The sequence below is a fragment of the Stegodyphus dumicola genome, chromosome 9 (genome assembly GCF_044657685.1).
Source record: "Stegodyphus dumicola isolate Sdum_Otavi_A_Nest chromosome 9, ASM4465768v1".
NCBI classification, from domain to species: Eukaryota; Metazoa; Arthropoda; class Arachnida; order Araneae; family Eresidae; genus Stegodyphus; species Stegodyphus dumicola.
The window spans coordinates 32,025,493-32,049,909 of record NC_140776.1 but is presented as its reverse complement, the minus strand read 5'-3'; the positions used below and the strand labels follow the sequence as shown (position 1 = coordinate 32,049,909).

Here is a 24,417-nt window from a genome sequence, read left to right as displayed (position 1 = left end):
GGGGAATAAAGTTCACTTGTGTAGTTGCAGAGGACAATGTACCTGGGAATAGTGCCGTTACTGAGAATCTCTCCATCTTTGTACCACGCAATTGAGATTGGCCGGTCTCCATGGGCTTTACAAGAAAGGGTTACTTGCTCTCCTTTTTTCACTTTTTGGGCACTAAACTTCGTTTTAAAGTGAGCCGGAACTGAAATTAAAGGAATTAAATCTCAATTAAAATCACAACGACGTGGAAAGGTCATCAAAGAATGAGAAGAGGCAGTTGAATTAAATAAAACTTTCTCAAATATACATTACATCAGTTCTAAAAAAGCGCTGTAAAATTAGCAAAACTAACTCTTGCGTTGCTAGAATTAAATATAAAAATGCAGCAGATTAAACGTTATTTGTATCCACATTATTATTAATCTAATAATATAATAATATCTATTTGATATTAAGGCATAAAGTTTCTTTATCGCTTAAGTTTCGATAAAGATAGAGATTACTTTTTTTGTGTATTTCTTTTTTTTTTTGAAACATAAATTTAGATTCCTTTTAATAAATTATTGGGCTAACTTACAAAAATTTATTTCTGCTTACTTTTAAGTATGCAAGAAATAACCTCGTTTCATATTCAAACGAAATCTTCAAATTTTATTAGAGAAAATCATGATGTTCTGTGTTCAATAAGTTTAAATGAGCAGAAAACTAACTTTAATCTCATTATATGCAAAATTAATTCCAAGTATTATTTTAATAAGGATGTTTTATTATTTTATATTCTATGTATTCAAGTAAAATCTGAAAATTTTCAGATTTTTATATTACCCTAAAGAGAGTTTTTTGGTCGTTTTGTGTGTTACCTTTATTTTTTAAATAGCATGTTCTTTGCACTCAAACCACATAAAATTCAATTCAACAACAATATCACAGAACGTTTAAAAACATTAATTTAGAATTTTCGATTTCCGATAGACAGTCTCTCACGCTCGAGATTTTTTTTTTTTTTTTTCTTTTTTTCCGTGAAGCGTTGCCATTACTCGCTTTAAAATCGTTGAGTTTGTTAATTAAAAATTCGTTAATGTTTCAAATGCAAAATATGAAATAGATAATAAAATGAATTAAAAATTGGGGCTTCCAGGTTCCCATATTCGGGTGGAGGAACCCGTTATTCAAAATTTAACGATTGTGTATACCTTTTATTTTTTTTCCACAATGCGTGAAATATACATACATTCATGCAAATTCTTCATTATTTAGTTTCTTTAAATGTAATACAAAGTGATAATATTTGGTGGCAAAATTTTAAAAAGTAATATGCCGTTTATGGTGAACCGAAGCAAAATGCTCTTTCGAGACCTTTAGCCCTTCAGTGTTAACGCTCCTTTGAGTTAATAATCATCAAATTATCGAAAGAATACCTAAGAGCCTAAACCTTTCCTTTATGAAGATCTTACAGGATTAATTGTAGTCATAATGATAAAGTTTCTAATTAGAAATTTCATCAAATATTTTGGATTATAAATCTGCAGTGATGGTTTATTTAATAGTATTTTCATCACTTTAAATGTATCCAAAGAGTGTTTCTAAAATTTAGGTTGTTCTTTATGTCTAGGTGTTTACTTATGTCTAGTCTATGTTATTTTAATGTTATGTTAAAGCCTATGTTAATGCAGTCTTATGCTAATTTTATGTTAATGTCTAAGTGTTTATTTAATATGTCTAAATGTTTGCATAATGTATCTAATAGTTTTTACTTAAATCTAGACGAATATGAGAATGAAATAAAGACAAATATACGTTTAATTGTCTAATAATGATAAAATTTGCACTTTTCAAAAGTCATGACAAGAAATAATGTAGCAGATTTCTATTTTAATTCTATAATATGTTTACCATAAATGTACCATAAATAGATTGGTAACATTATATGTACGGCAATGAAAATTATTAAAAGAATTTCCAGGCTATTAAAAAAAATCTCTCTAAACTTAAATTTGAAAATTATGGCTATTTAAATGTAAGTGAAATATAATTCTATTGCAGTGATTTAGGGTTATTTTTTGAGATAACTTAATAGCGTGTACTTAAACACTATTTCTTCTAAATTCCCCATTGCAGCCAATAACATATATAATGAGTTGAGGCAAGAGAAAATGAGATCAGAGAAAGTAATAACATGCAATGAAATTATTCTTATTTCTCTTAATAAATAATAGTGTTACGAAATGCCCAGCTGCGGTAAGATAGCTTCCCCGCAAAGCGGGGTTAGGGATGCCACAAAATGGCAAGAAAAGACAAGGTTACTAGATTCGGAGCGAAATCGCCCATTTAGCAACAAAGTCGGCGATATGCCTCAGAAGAACCGGGAAAATTCTAGTACGAGTTCTTACCGATGTTCCCAAGAATATTCTTGGAGGCAAGTCAAAAGCTATAGATACCTTGCCTGTATGCGAAGTAGCTGGAGTAGTATAGTAGTATGTTGATTTCAATAGTTGGGTCTTGAGTTCAAAGAGTAACTCGAGAACGATCGACCGAATCGCTAGCTGTATTTCAGTGTTTTGCCGTGAAGCTGTCTTCACCGTTGTAGCCTGGAGTCTGTATTGCTGATTGTTTCAACAGTTTTTCGACTGTAAAAGTGTCTTTGGAACTTACTTATAATATTGACGAATAAATTGTGTTTTGATTCTCCATCAAGTGTTGTTTTTAATAACCCCAAATCCATGAACCCGTAGAACGCAACAATATGTTGTAATCTATAATGCTTAAAACGGGATTTAATAACTCAGCTGAAATTAAAGGATAATGCTTGTAATGAAATATATAAGATATATGTTACTCAATCCAATAATGGAGAATGTTTTGATTACTTATTTTTATGACAATGCGAAAAATACTGATGAAATAAAAACCTCACACTGAGGGGCGAAAAATTTGTGAGAATTCACTGTTTCCATGTATGTTTGATAAAAGAGATTTTATTGGGGAAAGCACATTTTTTTCTATATTTATGTCATACATTCCCAAGAGAAGAGGAAGTACGACCTTGTTTGTTTACATTTGATATACATAGATCACGTGTTCTCTGAAGTCATCAGCATTGTTTGTTTACATTAGCTATGCATAAGTTATATGATCTCTGAAGTCATCTACATTGTTTGATTAAGCCATACTAAGTCACGTGGTCGCTGAGGTAATCAGAATGTATCTCAGTAGAAAAGGTGTATCGACCTGAAGGCAAAAGCGTAAAAGTTTAACAATTTAAGGAGGAAATGCACCAATTTAAAGGAAACTATAACGGAGCTCTACCAGCATGTGCAGACCGCCTTCTTGGAATGCCTTCAAGGTATGGTGGTCTGCACACTGGGCGCGTATTATAGAGGTCCGTGGTTCGATTCCCGGTGAAGGCGTTGCATATTTTTCATCTTGCCTGCTTCCCAAAAAATGACAAATGTCTTCATGTCTTCCCATACTAACTAACTATTTAAAAGAAGAGAGGGGGAAACAAAAAGGAGACAGGGAAAAAAGAAAAAAGGAAAAAATAATTGCAAGTTTTATAAGAATTTACAAAGAAGGGTTGAAGAATTCGGCAACTAAAGTTTTCCAAATGGTATAATGTTTGCCTATTATGGTACATCGTGCATTCCCACTGTACGCCCCGTATCTGATATTTATTAAAAATGATGATGTAGGACATAACGAAATTAGAATATAGTCTGAATGCAATTTGAAATTCACAAATTAACTTGAACATCTGTTTTGGTGCAACGAAAATAAGAGATAAACATAATTAGTAAAAAGATTAACGAGTTAACTATAATAAATATTGGCAGCACAATGTCATTATGAACTGTCATAGTAATATTATGGAGGTAGGTGTCCACGGAGTTATTTTAGTTATAAAAGGTTTTTGCAGATTATAAAGTTCAGGAGTGGAATGATTTTATCTATAATCACAGCATGTAAAAGTTCACTAAATTTATGTTGTATGAGCACTTACACTTGACACAGATCTTGGACGTAGGAAGAGAGTAGCCGCATAATTTGTGAAACATTTGGATACTGATGTTTACCTGCGCAAAAATAAAGAAGGGTCCGCATCCTGTTCTATAGCAATACAATGAAGGATTCGAGTACAGAGATGCCAAGCATACGTTGGGGATCAAGTTATATGTGCGTATTTTCTGTAGAGCATTGTTCCACAAATCTTGTCAAGACTTTGAAGCAAGTTGTTTTAGTTGGTACTTGACATTTGAGCGAGGCCATGGAATGATGATTTCAGTATCGTCTTAACTAATAGCTGCTTCTTTGACTAACTAATCTGCCTGATCATTGGCAAAATGGCCGCTATGTACTTTGATCCATGAAATTTGAATTTTGTAGTTTCGAATTTTGCCAAGAGGAGAATTTATGTCGGAAACCAATGGATAGGAAGCTAAGGGATTCTTAATCGCTAAAATAGCAACTTGGGAATCAGATTTTATGTTATATTCGTTGAGATTTTTGAGAATGACTATTTCAATTGCTACTTTTATGGCTGATAATACAGCTTCGTAAACAGTATTATTATTCTGGAGATGACCTTTTATATACATACGCCAAATGCACTTTTCATACGGTTAAATAAGTGCGTACATTACATTAGAACAGATATTACATGAGGATATATAATATTCTCCTTACACTTAACCCATTAGCCGCTGGTGTTGCGTTAACGCAACGGTCAAAATAAATGTGTATATAAATATAACTATCTAAAATATTTTATACCAGAAGATGATTTGTTTAGGGAATATTATGAACATTATTTCTGTAAAAAATATTTGCCTTCAACAATCATTTTGTTTATAATAATTAATCTCATACTTTAAGCAAAATTTAAGCAAAATTTTCGACCGGGTATTTTCGCTGAAAATATTTAAAGAATCGCCGTCTTTATGAGTGATCTATTTTTAGTCAAGGTCACCGTTTATCAGAACATTCCATCAGTCAGATGTTTATATTTGAGTTGGGAAGCAAGGGAAAACAGATGTTGCGCTGACGCAACGTCAGCAGGAAACGGGTAGTCAATCTCCTTTTTCACTTATTCCTTTCGATATTCTGATTCATGTTCTGGTTGTTTAAAAATGCCTAGAACGAGGTACCTTACATTAGAAGAAGCCCTTCAAAGATTTTTTGTTGAAGAAACATGTGATGATAATGTTAATAATGACCAAAATGAAACTGATATTGTTGTTGTTCCCCCAGATATTGCAGAAACTAGTGACGAAGAAGAAAGGAATGGCAATGTTTTAAATAATGATAATGATATTTTACCAAATGATACTGCTGGGGAAGTTGAAATTCACGTTAGAAGTAAGTTTGAGCCTTCTAAAAGCAATTATAGTCATACTAAAACGTTTAAAAAGCAGAAGACTGAAATCTTGAAGTGGATAAAATAGGAACTGTTAGTGATGTCTCAGGAAGAACATGAAGAGAGAGACAGAAGAGAAATTATAAAAGACAAAATACAAGGTAAAACTAGTGCACAGATTTTCGATTTTCTTTTGGTTTAGACATTTACTCTCTTCTCGTTGAACAGACACATATATACACTTAGAAAAAAAAATCCCGGAATTTATTGCATCTGAAGCCTATATAAGAAGATTTATTGGAATATTATTGCTTACAGGATATTATTCTTTACCTAAAGAAAAAAATTATTGGTCTTTTGATAAGGACATGTCGGTTTCTGTTGTATGAGAATCGATATCACGTTTGCAGTACATGAATATGAAGCAGAATTTGCATTTGACAATAGTCAAATTGACAATACTGATAAATTATATGAGATGAGACCGTATCTAAACTTATTAAATATCACCACTATTTCTACTGGAAATATACTCTTTTAGATTTCAGACGCGAGAATGCATTATTCCTTTTGCAAACTCCTATTGAGAGTGTAGAATTAGCCAGATATAGGAACTGTTAGTGATGTCTCAGGAAGAACATGAAGAGAGAGACAGAAGAGAAATTATAAAAGACAAAAACAACGGGAAGACCTAGTAAATTCAGCATTCAAAAACCATTGCATGGAGATGGTAGACATTTTATCATTATTATTTAAGTCCGTTGATAACGAAAGACTTTGTTGTAAAGAGTACCATAGCCAGACTGTTTATAGATGCAAAGTATGCAATGTAGCTTTACACCATGATTGTAATCAAGCTTTTCATGCTATGAATTCAATTGAAATAATCTGTATTTGTAAAAGAAATACAATGTATATTTTAATATTAATTTAATTACAAGTAAAGTGATTTTTAGATTTATAAAACGCTATACAACTAAAAAGTAATCCTGCGCTCCACTCAAAATAAACATCACACGAGTACAATCCTACTCACTAAACATCCGTAGTCTTATTCCGCTGAAGTTGCGCGAACGCAACGCTCGCGTTTTCCACAGGTAAGAGCATTTTTTTATTTTCAATGTAAATTTATGATATAAATGCTTAATTTAATATTTGTTATTATTTTCATGAGAAAAGAAACATTCCTTGCAGTTTTGGCGGTTAATGGGTTAAGGCGTCCTTTTACGCATATCCAGATCAATCTAATGTCATAACTGTTTTCATGATTTTAGCTGTCGTGGTTAATTAATAACTTCACAATATTCATTCATAACTGCATAATTCACTAATGAATCAAATGTCATAAATAGTAAATGAAAGTTGACAGGTAGTAGTAAGGAACATGGTTTATTAATAGAAAGCTATAATCCATTTCAAATAAGGCAGGAATTTGACAACAGCGAAATTAATATTAGTTAAACAAAAATATCATAATTTTCCTGTACAACTTTTAGAAATTGCTATTCTAAACACATTATATGTTTTCATTTGCATCTAATCGTATAGTCTTATGTTCGAGAAACATTTGAAAGCGTAACGAGAATTTTAAAAGGAAAATATCCATTAAATTTCCAGTTTTTCGAATCAGAAGGAAATATACGACGTATGCAAGACATGCAAGACATATATATCGTATATGCAAGACACAATAGATATTTGCTTAATGTCTGTATCCTTTATATAAAACAGCCGTATGAAAGCATTAATTTTGCCGTGCAGAAGAGATGTGATCTCCCTTCCCTTACGCCATGTCGTCAAGTTGAATTAAATCTCTTATTAAGCTTATACATCAACAATCGCTAATTAAACCTTGAAAGATTAAATTATTCAATACGAAGATGATAAGCAAAATTATTACTATACGTTTTGCTTATTTTTGATGATAATCTCAAGAATTACCCTTGCCAGATCAAATTTCCCGTTGTTCTGTAATACTGCCCACAATTTAAGTTTCAATTTGACTACTAAGAGATTCTCCTGAAGATATTTCGGACATGACGAATTTCTTACCATATGTCGAAATATTTATCTAGGGAAATATTTCTTTTAATTGTACCCCTGCCATCATGTATCATTTACTTACTAAAAGGTAAAATTAATAACTTTGTAAATTGAAATGAAATATTAATTCAGTTAAATTCTGCTTCTATATCATTTGAAAACTATATGTATAATTTTGCACCAGAGATTTAAATCATTACATAAAATTCTAGCTGCTTAAAATAGTTATTACTATTTATACGAGTACGTCTATATTTATGTACACTGCTAAGAAAGCAAAAAAGGGACAGTTCTATATCTCCAGTTCTACTGGCCGATTGACGAAACTTAACTTGCGTTTTTCATGTCTCGAAAGTGCGACGTTAATTGAATTTGGTATATATTTATTAATCTCTCTTTTCAATTAAACTTATTTGATTCTTCCTTTCACATTACGAAATTGAGGTTCATTCCAAATAAAATTCCCCGATTTTTATGATTAATTTTTTAAATTTGTATTTTTAAATAATTTTTAGAAATTTTTCGAAAAACATTTTGAATTATAATATGTAAATTGTTTACCATCATGTTAATGTAGATGTATTTATAAGTAGCACTACAAAAAAATTAGAGTTTTTTAATAAAATTTTCCGAAGGTATTCGTGAATTTACATACTGGCTAATTTCGAAATTTGCCATATTTGTTGAAAGCGATAATAACATCAAGTGTGGTTTGGGCACTCTGTTAAAATTATTTGAAAATAGGAACGATGTGACTTTTTTTTCCTCTCATACACAGTGTAAAAGGGGAAAGGGTTGCCATATATTAAGAAGTTCGCCAAGTGAATTATTCTTGGCGTAAACTTAAAAAAATGCACCAAGATAAATTTTTGAATTTCTCCGTAAATTTCGAAACTATTCTGCAAAATTAATTATTTAGCCATAATTTGAGGCTTAGAATCGAAACATGGAAAAAAAAAGTCTTGTCATTTCAGAAAACGTCCGATTTTGTATCAAAATCCCTATATTAGAACAATGCTATATATAAATCTAATTTATATCCTAAGACATGAAAAACGCAATTCGAATTACGTCAATCTGTCCAACAGAACGGGAGATATAGAACAGTCCCACATTCTTGCTCAGTGTACAATGATTTTAAAGTGTTCAATTAATGTAATTTCATTGGGTCTGACTAGCATAACTTCTTAAAAATACTTTGTGATTTTAATAATAAACCAAAAGTATTGCTCTTTTGATTACACTAATTTAATCAGTCTCTTCAGTCCAATGATTCTTCTGTCTCAATGCAGTGCAAATTATATAATGAGCTGTTATTCATTGTAAAATTTCTTTAATATGGCAACTACGTTTAGTTATGACCCGAAAAAGCCTGGAATGATGAAAATCATTTTAAAGTATTGTGTGTTTCAGAGTCCAAATGCATCTTATTATTTAATATTTAAATTATATAATAAAATGAAGTCAGCATTTTTATTTCATTCAGATCTTTTGGATGATATTTATATTATTTTTGGCGTACTATTATATTTTTAATATATCTTGGACGTGTTGATAGTAGGTCAAACATTAACTGCTTGATTTTATTTTGCCTTTTTATTTTACATGTTTGATGATATGGACACATTGGTAGTTCCATAGGAATAAGATTTTAAATTGCTTCTGTGATACAATTTCCTTTTTTTTATACCTGTGTAAAAAAGAGTAGAGAATATTTCTCAATAAACCACAAGAAAATCAACAAAGGAACTTACAGTAGTATTATGATTTAATGCGATATATTATATGTTAGCTGTAAGAGATGTATAAGAAATCAAGGACTAAATATTATAAATCCTGAAGAATTTCTGTACAAATTGTTGGCACGAGACCAGAATGACAAGATGATTGAATACACTATTATTTAAATCAAACAAAAAATGCAAAAAATATTAATAAGAATTGCGTTTATATCTTCTAAATTGCTTAGTTCGTCAGTTAACAGACAGATTCAATTTGAAATTTAAAAACTTTATGCTTTGTAGTATGGCAACACCCTATTACATGAAATAAAAGTAATTTATTTACAAATGTAATTAACATATTGCACTTAAATAGCTGAAATTGGCAAATGACTTTTGTCAATTGGTAATACACTGACGCTTGGATGACAAGAATTGCTTTACTTCGAACACTGGCAACATATTGCTTTTAAATCACTGAATTAGTTAATAATTTCTTTAAATTTTTGAAAAATGTGATATGAATAAAAAACAAATTTAAATTCAAAATTCATTCTAAATTCAAAAACATTCATTCGGTTGGAGGACTATTTATGTGTTCAAAATTTCGTGGCTGTTAGTGTCATCGTTTCTACGCAATTCGAGGAACATACATAAATACATACAGGCATACATACATAAATATACTGCATGCATTCACTATTTAACAATATAAAAAAGTAACACAGATGTACAAATGGTTAGCTGACGGATAATACATTTTTGAGTTTATGAAGAATATGTAATTTTATTACAATATTATAAAAGTACCAAATATGTTAAAATTGTATTTTTATACCAATAATTTTATAATTATTTTACTGTAATATGGTAAATATGGTCATTACAGTAAAATAATATAATTATATTACTGTAATGACCGTCATATGGTTACTAACATGAATTTCTGTTATTGCCTAGTCTACTGTATACGTTCTATGAAACTTTAGAATTTATAAATATACAACCTAGTTAACAATATCCAAAATGTCATTACCGTGTACTGTAATGGTAAGCATCTTGCTTAACCCAGGACCAATTCTGTTGAATGCTTGGCATAGGAATGAGCCTCCATCAGCTGGACTAGCTTCTAATATTAGCAAAGAACCGTTTTCTAGTACTTGCATTCTCGCACTGCTCATGATGGTCTGGAAAGCTTCTGGTGCTCCATTAGAACCTAAAATAAAGGTAAATAAATTTCTGATAAAAATATGCATAACTAGTAATATACCTTAATGATGGAAACAAATCATTTTCTGATTTGTCCATTTGATCGAATTTGTCTGTCCATTCCAGTGCTTCAAATAAAGAGAGACATATAATGTTCCGTCCTTCTTCGTAATTAAACAGAATTTATTCAAAAATATGGTTTCTTATTCAGCACACTTTATGATTAAATATGAACGAATAAAGTATACCTCTTATGTTTAGAAGACTATCTTAACATGCATTAATGTTAATTTAAATGTTTAACTAGATTGCATTTAATACTGAGTGCGCTATTGTATTTTATATCTTTTCTTTCTAACCTATGTTCCGTGGGTAGGGTGTGGTTCGTCAGATAACGTGCGAACAGCGCTTAGAATAACATTTTACTACTAGTAATCGCCAGTTTCTAAATGTATGCATAACTTCATAACTAAACTATCTTCAAAATAAACTGAGAACTAATATATCAGCGAGTGACAGTGATGTAAAATTTAAATTCATAAAACTGGATAGAATTGACCTAAAAACGTGTTCTAACTCGATAATATACTCATTATATCTAACTCGATAATATACTCTAAAATTAGAAAATTTCCATACCTCTACAAAACATAAATTGATCTCTTTGGTGCTTAACTCAGTCAGTGAGTGAAGTAAGGTACTGCAAAATGTTACTGACTGAACTATAAAAAAAATGAAAAGATTGGTTGAAGTATGAAAAGCTGAAAAAAAGTTATTGATGTGAAGTTAGTGATCGAAGTAAGAAGCTGAAAATCATAAACAAAGAAAACATTTTACAAAAAATTTAATTGCATAAGAAAATGGAAATGAAAGCACCTTCACTTTGTAGTTACAATATAATAAGTTTAATCCATCACATATCCTTAAATACTAATAATAGAGCTCAAAGCCTTCGTCAATTTTAACTGGTGAATAATATATTAAATAAAATATTTATCATTTCTTTTTGTCTTCTGATTACCAAGGAATATAAAGAGGTTCAATGCACGGGTTTTCATTTTAATCGTCTTGATGTGTTACCAAATTACAAAGCTTCTGTGGAACGTATTCTTCGAGCAGTATCTGAAATGGTTGCTGTTCTGTAGATTTATTCTGAGAATTTTGTTATTTTTCTCGTATTACTAGGTTTAAAAGGATACGTTAAGCTCGTATTGGTGACATATTAGTTGCAATTTACGATTTCTGAAATGCGGTGTTACTAATCTCGTGCCCTGGTTCTGCACTGGCACTATACATTTATAAATATCCACGCCGTTTCCTGGATTCAAAACCAGGCCCTTCGCTACAGAAGTCTAACCACTATCTCGGTTGGCCGACATACAGCGTTGCTGTTAGTCTTACTGTTCTCTTTTAATAATTCTAGTATTTATTGTTTGCATTCTTGTTTATTTGTTGCGTCAGATTATTTTCAAATTTTCCTGCTAAAATGTTATTTCTAGTCCTTAAAATGTTTATCGTATATATTGCTAAAAGAGATCAAGATGAACTATTTATTCAGTTATTAAGATAGATAAATAACATTCATAACAATGTTCAACAACTCACCAACAAGCTGTTTCCACCTTATTATCGGTCTAGGATATCCTTCAGCTTGACAATCTGCTCGGACAGAACTACCTTGAACCACTTCTACATCTTTGGGCTCTATTATCCATCTTGGAGGAACTGAAAACATTTAGTAGTTAAGAGATAGTTACATGATGCACTTTGTAACTCAGCGTTGTTATTTGGATTTTCAAATGTCACATTTCCAATTTCACTGTTTTTTTTTTTTTTTTTTTTTTTTTTTTTTTTTTAACACAGCCGAAATAGGAGCCTTAGAAAATGAGAGCTAAAGCATCTCAAAAGATTTAAAATGAAAAATTTACCACATTTACCACAAAAAATTCTTAATGCTGTAACTGAGGAAACTAACATTTTTCAATTAAGTTAAAGCTGTAATTAAATTAAAATAAATAAAAAATCATACTTTTTATAATTTATATTTATTATTTATATTTTTATAATTATATTTTTATAATTTATTACGATTAAGACTCCTGCAACAATTTTAAGAACTGATTATTCATAGACAAACATTTGCATTAAAATATACATACCTCTATTTTATTCACTTTAATGAATAATTTTATTTTTCATTAATTATTTATAGAAATATTCTTAATATAAATTAAAAGCAATAAATTATTAAACATAGGTAATAGAATCAGGTTAATGTGGATGGATCAGAAAGAATTAGACGTTTCAAATTTTTGCCACGCGAACGTTTGAATTTGCCATGGTGAAGCATACATCGCTAAGTAACGTGTTTTAAAACCTTTAATTATTATGTGACGTTAGCCGGAAGAACATCAAACAGAATGAATTTTGCAGAAAATGACCGCAAATGAACTTAAATAATAACATTAGATGCTGCAGTCAATTGATCATCTGGTAACATCCTGCGAAACTCATTTTCATCTAAGCGAATACTTCGACAGTCAGAACTTCAGATACCGGACAAACAGAGAAAACCCGGTTGGTTCATCATCAGGAGTCAGTGGCTCTCAGCACAGCAATATTCCCGCACCGCAACATGTTATTTCTCGTTTCAGAGATGCTGAATGCCCTGTACTTTTGTCTGATTGGAACAGAAACAGGATACAGAAAGGGAATACAGGAGCTGGGGAAAATTTACATCAGAAAGGAAATTTATGCAATTCAAGAGAATTTGATGTTGAATATCATAAATAATGGCAGGGAAAGATATGGATGTGTCTTACCTCCTACGTGATGTTACCACCAAAACGGAAACGAAATGCTTTTCGATATGTTTTACAACCTTTTAGCTAATTGTCACTTTTGAGAAAAAGTGTTTATTTTTAAGTCATCAATCGCCTAATTGTTTCTGCCCCACACTCTCTATTATTAATCGACTTTCCAAAGCTCATAAATAATATGTTGCAGGAATTTTGTTGGCATCTATCAAAAAATATCTGCATTAGTGATGAAATTTATCTGATTCTTGAGATTCATAAAAGAATTTCTTCGTTATCTCAGAAAAATAATGAAAGATTGTATAGTATCTGCCGCGACATTTTATTCTAAAACTTTTTTGTTAGGATAGAGTACCATATAGCAGCTTCGATAAACTTCAGAAATTTAAGAATAAATTGGAGATATTTAAAGGCTCATATTTTTCATAAATTTTGAAAAAACGTTTTTATCAAATCCGATAAAATGTTTCACATTTCATGAAAGATTCGAGATAGTAATCCTTAATCCAAATATCGATGCTCAAACAAGGGAGAAAAACTATTAACTCAAAAAATTCAATAGACAAAATTAAGTAGCTGCTTATAAATTTATTTTTAAATTTGAAAGCAACAGTTAATTTTGCTTATAAATTAAGTAACTGCTTAAAAATTAAGTAATTTCTTTGCAGTAAAACGAGTGATTTAATAACTTTAAAATTTTGTTTAAATAACTCAAATTCAATACAACTGGAAAAACGTATTAAATTTTAATAATTTTTTTCTTTGCGATTTTTATCTCTATAATCTCTCATTCTAGAACTCAGTGAATAGTCTGAGTGAAATCAGTGATAGTCTAATATTTCAATTAATATTCAATAGAAAATAATCAGTATGAAAATAATTATAATCACAAAATCTGGAAACAATGATTCAGTTTCGAAGTTTTCTACCATCTTTGATTTGTGTCTTTCAGTCATTATCTTAGAATAGTTGCAGTCTGCCTCATTTAAAAGTTTCTTTGACAGGATGCAAGATATTTTATTAATGATACATTTATAAATTTTGGTAGAATTTTCTACTCAAATAAAACACCAGCTATTATATACAGAATATATTCACCTCTTCTGTCTAACCTATATGATGAAAAATGACATAATAATAAAACTATTAGTGAGACTGTAATAAAAATAACATATTTTACATAACATGAAATCTTAAAGAAATGACTTAAGTGGTTAAATAAAAATACAAGTTATCTTCATTTCAATCATTCAAAGCTAATAAAAATTTGATATTTTCCATCGAATAATATTTTTTTGATTTTGTAATAGAAGGACTAGGCATCTGCAAAGTTTCATTGCCTTTTAATTATCGTTCTAAAGCATAAATTTACATTTGTGAGATGAAGGAGCAAGTTAATAGATATTTTCAAAGCTTACTTTTCTCTTCAATTAAAATATATATAACAAAAGCGGCAGTACATGTTAGTGGAAAAAATATAAGGAAGACAAAAGACAGTACATACTGTTCAGAACCATACTGGCAGTATGGTTAGCCGAAGCGTAGGGGTTTGAAGCAATACAGGTATAATTCCCATTGTGTTTCTGACTCGCTCTTTCAAAGAATAAAGTCGATGTGTACTGATTCATGTACTCCACCGTAACATCGAGTGCGGCTGGTTGTATGGGTTCTCCATCTTTCTCCCATCTAAAGGATATTGGAGGATCTCCAGCAGACACAATGCAAGTTAACGTTGTGCGTCGTCCTTCTCTTAAATTCTCAGGAAAAAAGAAGGGGTCTAGAACAGGGCCAGCTATAAAGAAAAAACAAAGGTTTTGTTACATTTTATAACTAACATTAAGGCTTTCTTGGAAAAGACTGTGTATAGAGAAAGTGTATAACCTCCACAGTTTAAAAAACATCTGATGTGGACACCAAATGACTTCCTTTTACTGCCTAATAAATTGCATACAGTTGTGGCCACAATTGTGAACAACACTTTTGGAAGTTTTTATGTTTTTTAACTTTGTATGCTTATAGAAAATGTTACGTTTCGCAAAATGCAAACTTGTATATATCATTTTAAAGATAATTTATTACTGAATTAAATACACAACACAAAATTCAATTATTTGCAATGCAAAAAAAGTTATATGTGCTTTAATATAAATACAAAAACACAGTTATGAAGTGGTTTGTAATGTCTAGCTTTCCTGGCCAATCGCTGTTCTTGTTCTGAGAACCAATCAAATGTTAGTAACTGCCAGTAAAAGCTGACATCATGTTTACACTTGAAACAATTCATTATTTTGCTTTGTTCTGTAGAAGGAGGACCTGTTTCTTATACATTGCAATTACAAGTAGGAATGTTTGTAAAAAATTTTAATATTTAGTCAAAAACAATGACATCAAATAAAAGAGTAGATTGGACACCTAGAAAGAGATGTAATATTATTGTGTTACGAGAAAGTGGTCTTTCCTATGCTGAAATTGCAAGACAGGTGGATGATTTAGTGACTACATCTGGAGTCCGAAAGTTTTGTTTACGATATCAGGAGACAAATTCAATAAGAAACAAAGAAGGAAAAGGCCGAAAAAGGTGCACCACATCTATTGATGACAGAAGAATAAAAAGACTGTCTCCAAGATAGAAAAATGTCATCAGCGGCTATCAGAAGTGATCTGAATGATGCTGGTGTTTCTGTCAGTTCAAGAACAATCAGGAGATGATTAACAGATGTTGGACTGAGAGGTAGAACTCGAAAAAAGCCTTATCTTAATTTTCAGCAACGAAAAAAAAAAAAAAAAGACTACAGTGGGCAAAGGAACACATTAATTGGACAGATGATCAGTGGTCACAAGTTATATGGAGTGATGAAATTAAGATATCGTTATTCGGTAGTGATGAGCGAAAATATGTAAGACGTAGAATAGGAGAAGAGCTACATCCTGACTGCATTCAAGCAACTGTGAAGAACCCAGTTAGTGTTATGATTTGATCATGCATATCAGCAGATGGTATTGGTCAACTTCATGTAATCGATGGGACACTGAATGCCAGAAAACACATTGACTCTATTCTAGAACCAAAACTTCTACCTTCCATCAGAGATCTCTTTCCCAACAATGCTTCGTTTATTTTTCAGCAGGATTCTGCTCCTTGCCACACGGCCAAAATATCGAAAGAGTGGTTTCGTACAAAGAGCATTAAATTGTTGTCAAAGCCAGGAAACAGTACTGACCTCAATCCTATCGAAAATTTGTGGCACTGTTTGAAAACTCTTGTCCGAATGAAGCGCTCATCAAATAAAAGGGAACTAATTGAGGCTATAATTGTTTCCTGGCATCATGTAATAACGAAAGAAGAGCTTAAAACTCTTGTCAGCTCAATGAAATGTCGATGTGAAGCTGTAATCAAAAATAAAGGGTACCCTACTAAGTACTGATAACTCACTGCAATCATCACTATCTAATGTATATCGATAACTATTATCGTTTAACTTTTTTGTATTGCAAATAATTGAATTTTGTGTTTTGTATTGAATTCAGTAAAATATTCTCTTTAAAATGATATATACCAGTTTGCATTTTGTGAAACGTAACGTTTTCTATAAGCATACAAAGTTCAAAAACATAAAAATTTCCAAAAGTGTCCACAATTTTGGCCGTACACTTTTTGCTGCATTCCATTTAAACGTACTTCCTCGAATTGCGTTAGAGATATCTTTCTCATTCAATTAATTCAGTTCTTTCTTCTGCGGCAGAGCAAAAATTCATAAAATCTTAAAACAATTTCATTAAAAATTGTAAAATACAGAAAAACATAACACACCGAATACAGTTAAAAACAGCATAGAAAAATTAGAATTAAAGTTAGAGTTTCTATGCAAAATCAAGCAATTTGACACGAAAGCAAAAAGATTGATTTTTCGGTGTACAAAACTGAAAGTTTACTTTTGGTCCACAAATTGATTGAAGTTGGTGCATAAATTGACTCAGTTCACTATTCTACTAAGAGATTCAAATGCAAACATATGACGGTTTCGTTAGGCTTAGCAGCAGTTAAACAACTTGTTGATAATTCTAAAATTATACCATGCAGATTAAACTAAAGGCATAAAATCCTTAACCGGAACATAAGTACAACATAATTCAATCAATTTTAAAACAAAAAATGCATAATTTGCCAAGATATAAGAATAAAAATTCTGAGTTCAACGAGCCGCGTAACAGGGTGGGTGTATATGTATATACACTTTTGATGCAACCGATTGCTGCCAAAATGAGGGGTGTACAAATCCATGGAATAACAGTCTCATATACACTGGATATACGTTTCAATGTTTTGAAGCTACTCTTTTTTGAGTTATGCGAAAGATATACATACGTGCGTACGTACAGACGTCACCAAAAACAATCTCTTCTGATGTCCTTTTAAATCTATTTTACGATATGTTTTGGGAAAAAGAGTTCTTTATTTGTTTATGAGTACAGGTGTCACGCAGAAACATCGTTTAGATGGATTCGAGAGCGGTCAAAATGGATATTTTCGTTGAAATATAATACCCGAAATTTTTCTTGATTACAATACTTCCTTTACTTCGTACAAAGAAGTAAAAAAGGAAAAAAAATATGGTCTCGCCTTGACGAATACCTAAATAGGCTTTTAAAAGCTAAATCCATGTATAAAAATATTAAAAATATGAATTTTTTCCTGTCTTTGTTATTTGAATATAAATGCTGCCAGCCTTAGGAGAAACAAAAAATAAAAATCTAAGAATACCTGACCAAATCATGCAGAAATTTCTTCAGTTGAGGAACTAATGAATTCCATGAGTAAACGAAATTACAGTATAACAACGAATCAATAACACAATACAGGACATTTTCCACACACATTCAGTTCTGTAGCTTTTTACTAAATACTTTTTATGAGGATAAATTTGTTATGAAACATTTTTATTGATAATCCTTCTATTAAAAATCTCATTACGCAGCAAAGAAGCTTTTATGTCACTTAAATATAGTGATATTTAATAGAAAATGGGCTCATAAAAAAACATTTGACTCTGAAGCAATATTTTGTTTCCTTTTCTCTCATCGTGATCTTTTTATTAAGATATTTTTCCTCCTCCTTTTGAACTCTGGATTTTCTCTTCATTGAAATAAGTATGCCTATTATGAAGATTGTCAATTTAACTAAAAAAATTCACTTTTTACCTTTTAAATAATTAGTAAAACTTCAAACGAACTTCAGGGCACATTTAAAATTTTATTATATTAAAAGGCATGGCATATTTAAAAAAAAACATTTTTCTTTCGAATAACAGAGAAAGAAAACTTAAGGAATCGATACCTTTCTGTCTGTTCAAAATAAATGTTGTAAGAAAGATAAATATGTTAAGTTAAAAGTATAAATTTTGCAAGTTAACAATTATTCTTTTTTCTCGTATGTATAACATAAATATGAACTCTGGATAAAATCTTGTGCTAGTTTTACTTAACAATTGCTCGCGGTCCAAGATATTACAATTCGTATTGTTTCGTCTTATAAAACTTTTAAAGTAAAATTCTACTGATTTAATAAAAACAAGTTAATGGTTTTAATTACTTTTGATTATTTGAGAGTCTGTACATGATTATTCAAAATGATTCGCTCTTTACTTTATTCCATGGCTTTATTCGTAAAAGTCAAGGAAACCGACTGATATGTACTGCATAAAGTAACAGGGAAACTATACACGGTTTTCCAAAAGTGTTCTCTGAAAATCTCTTCGATTATACCACCTTCGTACCAAAACACTATAAATATATATATATATACTATATTTGCTTGAGTACACCCTTCATTTCTTTCGCCATAGCTTTACCAATGCAGTTGCTGGTCCCATGCAGATAATTTGAGCACATACCTTTCTTAACATATTCCCAAGGAAAAGTCCCATGATATCATATTAATAAATTCAGAGACCATCTATTGAACATTAAGCCATTTTGCTCTTCATACACACACACACACAAAAAAAAAAATTCTCTGAGCTTTGGTAAGGGAAATGCGTAAATGATATTCTAAAACACATGCTTTTTCGTATGATTTACATAAAATTAATGTGCATTGAATAAATGCAGAATTATGTTCATTATCAATCACATTCAATAACTCTGAAAATATCCCGATAGCGCATTCCGGTAATACTAATATTAATCGATAAAGTACTTATGCTTCTGACATGTAAATGACAAGCAAAACATGACTTTTCCTTTTAATTTTTACTGTATAAAATTGGGATAAAAAGACTCGTTCACCATAACATGTAGAGTTGACAAATATAAAGTTGAGCATGACTTAATTCAAGTTAGAAATCCATGGTAGTCTTTACATATAATAAAAGAAAGAGTATGTCTGTGTGTGTCTGTCTTTCGTTCGTGCTGCGCGTAAGCTAATTGACCCAGGGCTACGAAAATTGGTACATGGGTGCATCTAGACACGAGCCAGTGCACCTCGAAGAGATTTTTTCAAAATTCGAAACAGATTTTTTTATTTTACCCTTTTTTTTTTTTTTTCTGAAGAAATCGCATCATTTTGAAAAGTTTCATTCTTTTATGAATGTGAATTCGGCAACAGTTTTCCATTAATGCTTTATATACTGGACTGCTGACTGTTGAAAATATGAGTAGTGTTATTAATATGTATAGTGAGTATATAATATATATATATATATATATATATATTCACTATGTATATAATATGTATAGTGTATAGTATGAGTATGTATAATTATTAATTATACACGCAACACACACATCGCAATCTTCTTATGCTGACGCGCATGTGTCTAGCGAGGCACAACCGAAAGAATTTCCTTTTTTCCTCCTTCTCTCTTTATTAGCTAATGGCAAAGATGTTTGTATATTTTGAATTATGTCAACCACGAAGCACAATTTTGAATGGTTATTGCTTCCTCATGATAGTTTCATTCTTTTAGAAATGTGGTTTTGGTAACAGGTTTTCATTCATTGGTTTGGATACTGGACAGCTCATTGTTTTCTCTTGAAAATATGAGATTTATTGCTTATTTCTTTGTAAATGTTTTTATATTATGTTTTAGTTATATATAATTTTAATTATATAAAATGTTTTGCATGATTTTCGTTTAGGAAACGAAGTTCTTAACTTCCTTTATACCATTTGAATTCTTATGATTTTGCAACGTGAATTTGGTTAATTTATTTATTAGGATAATTATTATTTGTGTTAAGGGATATTGATTATTTCATTGTAAACTTTATATTGAATATATCAACAATAATTTTAACAATTAGCAAATCAGATATTTCAGAGTAGCTTTTAAAAATTTTTATTTTATACCTGAAATATGAAAGAAATTCCTACTAAGAAACGACTAAGTAGCTTTTCCTAAAATAATTGCATTTCAAATATTTAATCAAACCAGAACTGCTTTTTATAGTCGGCAGTAAAATCTTTTATATAGCATTTCTTATAGCTTATATTTTATTCATAAAGGGAAGAAATGAGTTTCGTATTTCTCAAATTTATTTAAAAACTTAAACATCAGTTCATTTATTTTCCCACTGAATTCACTGCATATACTTCTATAATGTTATATGGTATTTAGGATGCTTATTTTTCAAAGGACCAATTATTTTTTTTAAAAAATCGGTAATAAATGAAAACCGACTAAAATAAAAGAGGTTTTTTCAAAGAATTGTTTCAACTGAAATGCGAAACTCAAAGAGACTGCCTATATTTAAAGTTTCAAACTTAAAATTAATTTGAATGAAAAGATTAAATTCGCTAGTGAAGAAATAAGGGATATTGATCAACATGAGGGAAAACTAATAATTAAAAAAAGATAAAAAAATAAGCTTTGATTTGTTGATTTCAAATATGCAATTCCTTTTTCTATCTCACCAGATATTTTTGAAAAGAAGTATACATTTCCATATGTACATCAGAGAAATTGATGCAGGTGAAAACAATTTCATGAACTCATTTATTAATAAAATGAGTAAAAACACATGTTAATACAAATTTGCCATGTGAGTCAAAATAGGTGCCTTAATTTTTCAATGTTTCTAAAGAACATTAATATAAAAATCTTAATGCTATATTTCAGAATAATGCTACTAAGTTACTAAAACTCACAGGTAATGAAATTTAAAATTTCGCCTAAACTTTTATCCGAATTTTGCTTAATTGGTATTGTCTCGTCCTCATTATTCTGAAAGAGATTTACTAAAAAATTTGGAACTCCCTTCAAAATCCACTGTATTACTTCCTGAGTAATATGGAAGTTTCATACTCATTGGAACAACTGATTTAAAAAAACGCATACGTAAGAGAAAAAACATTTTCTTTTTTGAAAAGTATCGTAGGTGAAAACATCGAAGTTTTTTTATGCTAACATACATGTATACATACACATACCAAAAACATATATACAAGAGAAAATACAATTTTCTTTTTTGAAAGGTGTCGTAGTTGAAAGAATCATTGTTTGTTACGTGTACACATATATAACAATCCAAATAAACATGTATACACATACATTTCGATGCAAATACACATGCATACACATACATAACAATCCAAATACACATGCATACACATAAATAGCAATCACAGTATTCTTCGCTACCTAAGTACGACCATCACGAACCGATACAGTGGTTAGTGACTCTTGATGGCCGTACTGAAGGGCTCAGACTCGAATCCTGGAGAAGGCAGGAATATTTGTAAATGTATCGTCTTCAGGAATATTTGTAATGAGGCAGGAATATTTGTAAATGTATCGAGGTTGATAGTTGGGAAAGAGATATGAGAGACCCTCCGACACGTCCCTTTGGGATGCCCTCTCTCAAAACTGGAGACGGAATTGAGCTAAAGTCAGGCTATCATCTATATGATGCTCAAGGCTCTTGCCAATGACAGGCGCATTTAACTCCTTGCCACGATGAAGGTCAAGGGCTTGTGCTAAAACTTGCGGGAATGTGTTAAAAGAAATGCAGTTAATTCATATTCTCTATTACTTCCAGGATTCTGAACATGGCATTCACTTTAAATGAGCATAGTAGCCATTTCAGGCAAGATACTACTGCCACGTTTAAATAAGAAATGAAGCCTAATGAAAACTTTTGCTGTAGATACATACATACTAGGAGAAAATTTATGTACCTAAGATCTCATGCGAAAGATATTAAATGCTAAATGAAGAATGGAATATTCGTCGGTACATTTATTCGTAGAATCTTACAGAATAAAAACTTAAAATAATGATGATGAATTGGAAGATCTTTTGTAAACACAGTGGATGGATTTTGGAAACTCTGGTAAGTAATAAAACGGAAATTTATAGACAGGTTTTCAAGAATTTCAAGACGAATACGTAAGCCAGGTTGCAGAATAACGCTGAAATTCCTTTATCTACATTCCCATCTGGACGTTTCACCAGATCAATTAGAAGCTGTGAATAAAGAGCAAGAGAAAAGATTCCATTAAAAATATTCAATAAATAAAGGAAATATATTAACGTAGATAAAATTTTATCATGATTGCTTCTGTTTTTTTGGAGACTCTGCCATGTGCTCCAGAGGAAATAAATATAAGCTATAAATATTTCTCAGGTTTAGAATGATTTCTATATTAGCTGCGAGTTTTAGTTTAGCATCATTCATTGTATTATACACAAAAAAAAATCTACTCTTTTTATAATGCAGATCAGTACGTACATATCTTATTTTTTATATCAAAGGAATGACTATGTAATACACTGAAGTGCCGCTGAATTAGGGATAGCAAGGACTATACAAATTGTGTAGTGCTGCTCATCATTTATGCGCATGTGAGGGCACTGTGGTAACTGCATATATAGCGCGTACTGTGAATGTTCTGAATTACCGTTTTTGACGGCATATAAGACGCACATTGTTTCCTAAATTTGGTCTCAAAACGTTACCTGTGTCTTATACGTGAAGGACACAGGTTAACTTTCAATACTGAATACTACGTTTAGCCCGGATAAAGGTCTAGACACACGTAACTTTTTCTACATCTACCATAATTATTTTGTGTATGCGTGAAATATCTTCGCCAAAAAGCGCCAAAGCTCGAAGTTGTCGAAGTTCGAACAGAAACTTTACAAGGGCAATGGTGGCTCAATCATGGTCTGTGGTGTTTTTTCGTGGCACTGTTTAGGATCTTTGTTGCGTGTACCAAACTCCATCAATGCAATTTGGTACGTAGAGTTGTTGGATGATCACCTCCATCTGTGTATGCTGTTCTGGAATGGAGTAATGGCACGGAAGTGAAGCTTTCCTGCAAGACAACTGTACCTCTCATAAGTCCCGGTCGGCTACTGGCTGGTTGGATGAGCATTCCTCTGACTTTTCCGTCATAAATTGGCCACATAGAAGCCCAGACTTAAATTCTATTGAGAATTTTTGGGATGTTTTCGAACAAGGCGTGAAAGGTCATCACACAGCACCAACGAACCTTACTGAATTATGAACAGCTTTAGCCAAAATTTGGCAAGCCATTTCCGTGGAACGTTTCCAGAAACTTCCATCTATGCCTCTTCGTGTGGCAGCCGTTATCAAGGCCAGAGGAGGTCCAACCCGTTACTAGGTAGGTATCTCTAATTCAGTGGCACTTATCTGTAAATTTGATGTTAAGCATAGGACTTGAATTTAGAGGTTAAATTCTCTATAGTGATATTTGTTTGTTGCGTTCGGTATTAATATTTGTTCTTAATAAAAGTATTATATGATCAAATTTGAGAGTTACATGTATTAATGATTTAATTAAATGTTAATAAATTTAGAATACTTGTTCTCTTTTGAAAGAATTTGTTTCACTTATGTTGCACAGAGAGTTACGTATTATAAATTTTTACGGCCATTTCGTATTCAGAAGTTTCAGTTTAACTGAAATGAAATGATTTTTCATGTATAGTGTGCAAAATGTTTAAAATTAATTTTTATAAAAAAAATAAAATGAACTGAAAGCAACTTAAATTATTATAACATGGGATAAAAACCTTTAAAACAGAATTTTACAAAAAAAGAAAATATTCCTACTCATATAATCCTTAGTTTAACAAAATTACTCTTATTTACAATACATCTCAGCTGTATAAATGTCCAATAGAATTCACATTTATCATTTCAAATTTGACAAATAAAAAAATTAGCAAGATACAATTCTTTCGAACCAAATAAAAATAAAGCTTCAACAAATGCAAAACAAAGCTTTAAAGGATATCAGATTTTGAATAGTAAGAAAATGACTTTC

The 24,417-nt window shown here is 30.9% G+C and overlaps 1 protein-coding gene across 1 annotated transcript in view; it reads right to left on the bottom strand.

The window, feature by feature from the left end:
* The window catches only part of LOC118181428 (cell adhesion molecule Dscam1-like), a 666,362-nt gene that overhangs the window by 131,680 nt on the left and 510,265 nt on the right, over positions 1-24,417 (bottom strand). Inside the window, exons 9-12 of the mRNA XM_085823330.1 lie at positions 14,632-14,919; positions 11,917-12,036; positions 10,139-10,318; positions 43-190 (exon numbers count right to left, since the gene is read on the bottom strand). Coding sequence (XP_085679456.1) covers positions 43-190; positions 10,139-10,318; positions 11,917-12,036; positions 14,632-14,919 — 736 coding nt within the window. The remainder of the gene's footprint in view (positions 1-42; positions 191-10,138; positions 10,319-11,916; positions 12,037-14,631; positions 14,920-24,417) is intronic.